Genomic DNA, 6,000 nt, shown 5'->3' with positions numbered 1-6,000 from the left:
GATAGAACAGATTTGTCTCCCCATACAGCGATCAGATCCAGTATCTCCCATACAGTCCATGCCGGAGCTCTTTTTGGATTTGGGACTGCATTGCCACTTGTGCTGATCAGAGCTCCATGCTGGGCAAAAAGGAAATGAAATTCAAAAGTTAGCAGGGCTTGTCCTGTCTACCTGGCCAGTGCATCTGAGTTCAGATTGCTTTCCAGAGCGGTCACAATGGTGCACTGTGGGATACCGCCCGGAGGCCAATACCATCAAATTCCGGCCACACTAACCCTAATCCAACATGGCAATACCGATTTCAGCGCTACTCCCCTCTTCGGGGAGGAGTACAGAAATAGGTTTAGAGAGCCCTTTATATCAATATAAAGGGCTTCGTTGTGTGGACAGGTGCAGGGTTAATTTGGTTTCATGCTGCTAAATTCGGTTTAAATGTGTAGTGTAGACCAGGAAGTCCCTTGTGTCATTTCATTTACTTCGGTAGCATTACACCAGTAATGAATTTGTTCCCATACAAGTATCTATATTTACAGTGGCTTCCAAATAATATCTGGATGGACCTTAAGGTGTTGGCTTTAAACTGTAAAGCTCTAGGGCCTGGTTCTCTCAGATCATCTCATTCTCTGGCTGATACTCTGGCCTTTTTTATCACTGGTGGTTATCACATCCTGGGCTGTATAAGAGACTAGAAGCAGGGTTTCTTTGGTGAGAGTCCTCAACTGTAAAATTCATTCCCCACTTTGATTCATCAGAGCCTAGATCATGTTATATGTCTCCTTTGTTCTCCCAGTCTTTCTATGTGGGGTGGAAGGGAATTGAAGGATGTATTCTGTCACAGTAGGACAGCATTAATTTCTGTGGCTTTGCTGGAGGATTATGTGGCATGACTCAACATGCCCCCACTCCTTGCCCTCCTATTCCACTCCCAAACCCAAAAAGTGCAAAATTTCCAGGGTTCACACAGAAAGGCTTCTGTAGGGTTGGAGGGAGAGGTGCATGGTGCCACGTTGTGCCCCCACCTGACAGATTTGGGCCATTTTTGCAGGTTTTTCTGCTGCATTAATCGCCGTCTGTGCTCTAAACATAGAGGGATGACCTGGCTCTGATACATCTGGCCTTGCTTGCCGAGAATGTGTGTCCATTTATAGCCTGCAGTAAAAGAAATGGAGTAAAGCATGGACACCAACCACGTAAATGGCAAAGGCTTGGGATGGGAAAACAGGCTCCGTTTTGTTGCTTGGGAGCCATCAAACCAGGCTATTATAAGTGCCTTTATTTAAAGCTTTCCCCTTAAATCAGGGTCTTGTGGAGTATGTGTTTGCAGTCATAACTTGTCAGTGTCATCTGAGAAGTCTCTCTCTGCCTGCTTAGGTAAACACACCACAGCATGTTCTGAACCAAGCTGGTTTTGGTGGCACTATAACAGTAGAGAAAACTATCCAGACAATTCCCCAGCAGGCTTAAAGGGCAGATCAAACCAGACATAGATGGAATCTGCTCACAACCTCTGCCCTATCCAATCTTGGTGTTAGGAAAAGGCGATGATGATGAGTGCACTGGTGAGCCACAGAGTGAGGGCCATTGTGAAACACCGGGAACACATTGCCAGCACAGCTGCTGAGCACAGGGCCATGCACAAATTCTGCTTGGCCATTCTGTGGAGGATAGCACAACCTGACCCTTTTTGCTTCCAACTTTCAAACCCTTGGAAAAACACACCAGTTTCACTATTGTGCTTCCAGTGGAAAAGAGGGGGATAGGGACATACACAAGAGCATGTAGCATGATGAAACAAGCAGCCATGCCCTCTTCACTCAGGGTGAACTACAGTAGGCATGGAGAAACAGTCCAAAGCCCGCTGTGCCACTGAAGCTCCCAGCTGGGGGCAGGAGGCTGGCCAAAAATGTCAGTATGAAGAAGCTGCTGTGGGCAGGCAGACACAGTGAATCCAGTGGCCCAGACTGTTTGATCCAGGGGCACAGAGGGGCAGCATCTGAAAATAACAGTCCTGGAGGGGCATCCTTGCAACGCCTTTGGCTGCCTGCAAGTTGGGGGAATTAATTCCATCTCCACCCCTGCTTATTTCCTTGCACAATGTTAAATGTAAGCCATACTTATAGGATGGTGGATTCTATCCTAGAAAGCAGTAACTGAGAAATATTTGGGAGACGTGGTGGATAATCAGATGATCAGCTCCCAGTGCAACCCTCTGACCAAAAGGGCTAATGCAATTCTTGAATGGACAAATTGGGGAATGTCGAGTAGGGGCAGAGAGGTTATTATACCTCTGTATTTGGCACTGGTGCAACCACAGCTGGAATACTCTGTCCAGTTCTGGTGCCCACAATTCAAGAAGGATGTTGATAAATTGGAGAGGGTTCAGAGAAGAGCCACAAGAATGATTAAAGGATAAGAAAACATGACTTAGGGATAGACTCAAGGAACTCTATGTACTTAGCTTGACAAAGATGGTTAAGGAGTGACTTGATTACAGACTGTCAATACCTACATGCTGAACAAATATTTGATACTGGGCTTTTCAGTCTAGCAGAGAAAAGTATAACATGATGCAATGGCTGGTAGATGAAGCTAGGCAAATTCAGACTGGAAATAAGGTATACAGTTTTAACAGTGCGAGCAATTAACCATTGCAACAATTTACCAAGGATCATGGTAGATTCTCCATCACTGCGTATTTTTAAATCAAGATTGAATGTTTTTCCAAAAGATGCTCCATAAATTATTTGGGGGGAGCTCTATGGCTATACAGGAGGTCCGACTAGATGATCACAGTGGTCTCTTCTGGCCTTGGAATCTATGAATTCCTTAGGTTATTATTACTACTTATACTGCAACGATGCCTAGAGGCTATGACAATTCTTGTTAACCCCGGGCCTCCAACGTAGGTGAGACTTGCTTGTGCACAGCTGGGTGTCAGCTCCCTGACAGCACTAGCCTGTTAGTCACCAAACGCTCTCCTCTGGACTATTACAGCCCTTGCTTTGCAGGTTAACAATAGGTGTACCCAAATCCCCAAGCTCCTTTGAAGTGTTTCCTTGTAGTGTCTAGCCTCTTCTCTACTGAACACCCACAGAAATACCCAGGCTGCTGGCCACAGAGGAACAGTGTACACACCAGCTTGAATGACTCAGCTCAGGATCACAGCATTTAGATGTATTGGTAGTGAAAACAAGGATGTTTATTACCAGAGATTCAAGAGCTAGTGAGTAAGGATAATGGAAACGAAAGATTACATATAAAGCACAATCATAACATGCTTTCTAGAGACTAAACTTAACTATTAGGTTAATCTCCTGTCCAATGAAGTTTAGCTCACTCAAAGCCTTGTGCACTGTCCTCCACCAAGACTAGTTGTGATGCAGTTTTCATGAAAGTAAATCCACTTCCCGTTTACTTCCGAGGTGCAGGATGACAGGGTATCGTTTTTGTTTGAAGGCCAGAAGAAGGGGTTTAAGAAAGATTTATCTGAGAATGTGGTCCCCATCCAGAATGGATTGTAATTGTTTGATGATACCTTGTATGGATTCCATTATAGGGCAGTAGGTGAGAACTAGGGATGGACAGTCTTGGGAGGTTTTTTAGATACAGTTGCTGCACACAGTAATAACTAGGCAGTGTGAGAAAAATCCATTGACTTGGAAAATAAATGTCACCAAGGATAAGGACATTTTTACAGGCAAATTTTTGTTAATTTCTTTTACCTGCAGATATGCTCCCTGCAAAAATGTGAATGCAATTCTATATCTATATACCCTGATCCTATAAACCTCATGGCAGTGGAACCAAAGACCAGGAAGGGTCCTTGGTTCTTTTCTAGGAGGGCTTCTCACCCACCCTCCTGCCACACATCTCCAGTCCTTTCTCAGCCTCTTTACAGAAGTCTCAGTTCTCTGGTGTTAATAGGGTATTTAGTAGTGTCCTTCAAGGCTGGCAGTCTGCCCAGGACACAGTATTAGCCTGATTAAGTTAATTCCCATTTGCTAATGCCCAGCCCTACTTCCTGCAGCCTCAAACTTACTTTCAGAAAAGATCTGCAAAAATTAAAATGGCACCAGCACTGCCATTGCAGTGGAGAGGGATTGAGTCACAAAGGAAAAGATAGGGTCATTGAAGGTTGACAGACCAGCCTTCTCCCTTGCTGTTTGTGCAGGAATTTCAGTCATGTCTACCTATTAAGAGCAATCCCTTTACCACATGCAATTCAACTTGTTTTGGCCAGTGACACCAGGTCTGTGGGCCATACTTTCTCCTCTTGAGATTTCCTTCTGATGAGGATAAAGCAGTGGAAATCCCACTCCTTTTGAAATCAGAGGCAAGGGACTTAAGGCAACACAAGATAATGTATCTCCTCCCATACCCATCTAAACCCCTGCACGAAAATTCAGCTTGGTTTATCTTATGTGGCTTCAGGCGGAAGCATGAGGGTGGGGGCAGGAAATGGTGTCAATGGGAGAAAGCTGATTTTTGTGGCCCCGTCATGCTGGGACCCTGCAGGGCTTTCCCCCAGTAAGTTATTGCTGGTGAACATTAACTCTCACTCCACACCTTCAGACTTTCCACAGGGGAGGTTGGGGCTAAGCATAAAAAAGGAAACCAAGACAGAACAGTTCCCAGGGCAGCCATCAGACTAAACCATGGAAGGTCAAACTCTGCACCAATGCCCACCCCATCACTCTAAGAATTCCCTTAGATCTGTGCGATTCCCCTGCAGATCGCATGACCTCTGTGGTTTAATATAGCCACAGTTCCACAGACAACCAATCTCTACTCCCCTCCCCACCCCGTCACATGATGTAGTGAAAACTTTGCTGCCAATTTTTCTATCTGACTTCGGCCCTTTGGCCTATAGGCTCATCCATGAGCAGGTCTGAGCTGTCTGTGTTATTGGAGATTGATTTTCATTAACTATGGTTATAAATCTTCAACAAGCTACTTAAGGTCATGGTTGATTTTACAATCTATTATAATCAAAGTGTGAAAGTATGGATTAGCCTGGACAGTGACATTTACATGGATAAAAAGAAAACATTTTGGGACCACAGATTTTGAATTACAGTGACTTCTCTCTTGTTTAATAATGTCAAACTTAACAAAACTGATCTTTTCTTTTCATTTTAGATTCCCAAAGATAAGCCTGGAACCTATAAACCTTGGGCCATTGACATAGCCTAATACTGTATCTTCCAAAGTATGAAATAATTATGTGACAGTTTCCATCACTGTTGGTTTAAAGCATTCCAAATGTAGTAATAAAATATTTGATTTAAAACCCACTCTCTCACACATTTGTGGACCAAGATATTATTAACTGCAGCTCCACTGTACTGATAGAAAGAAGATCTTAATTTCAGAGAAACTGTGGACCAAATTCTGCTCTTTGTTACATCACTGTAAATCGGAGTAACCCCATGGCCTTCAAGGTAATAACACACTGGAGTAAGAGAAAGCAGAATTTACCCCCAAATTGCAAGCTATGCTTCTTTGTCACTTGCTGCATCCACTTTATGACACACTTACACCCATTGTTGTAATTATTGAGTCGATTGCTGTAGCACCTAGGAATCCCAAGCCCATTACAGGTCTCAGACATGATTCAACAAGTGAATGATACAGACACACAGATGGGGAGAAGTGGAGCTGAGAGGGAAAAATCACAACAAAATGAACTGAGTTTATCATAAAAGAAAAGGTGTCAGCTCACCACTTGCCCAACCAGTGCCAGATGGTAGTGATTTGTACGTAGGCATCATGATAGAGGTAGGTTTAAGGATGGGTTTTAAAGAAGATGAGGTGATAGCAAGTAAACATCCATTGTTGGGGTTCATCCCTCTCTGGGGCAGCTGGGAGCCAGGCCACCTCACTACACGCCACAACAAACAGTTCCGGGCTCAGACCCTCAGGCAGGGACTGAGCAACCAGTTCAGTATATTAAGCCCAGGCTCCTGGTCCTGAGCATCGGGGCAAGGGGGGAGACTGCCA

General features: G+C 44.4%; 1 protein-coding gene across 1 annotated transcript in view; it reads left to right on the top strand.

Moving 5' to 3' along the window:
- Positions 1 to 5,294, top strand: part of LOC116836083 (aldehyde oxidase 2-like) — a 127,133-nt gene extending 121,839 nt beyond the window's left edge. The window contains 1 exon segment of the mRNA XM_075070025.1: positions 5,140 to 5,294. Within this exon segment, the coding sequence (XP_074926126.1) occupies positions 5,140 to 5,193 (54 nt within the window). The 3' untranslated portion in view covers positions 5,194 to 5,294.
- The last annotated feature ends 706 nt before the right edge of the window (positions 5,295 to 6,000 follow it).

The sequence above is a fragment of the Chelonoidis abingdonii genome, chromosome 10, assembly GCF_003597395.2.
Source record: "Chelonoidis abingdonii isolate Lonesome George chromosome 10, CheloAbing_2.0, whole genome shotgun sequence".
NCBI lineage: Eukaryota > Metazoa > Chordata > Testudines > Testudinidae > Chelonoidis > Chelonoidis abingdonii.
The sequence above is the reverse complement of the archived record's forward strand: the minus strand, read 5'-3'. Positions and strand labels throughout refer to the sequence as shown.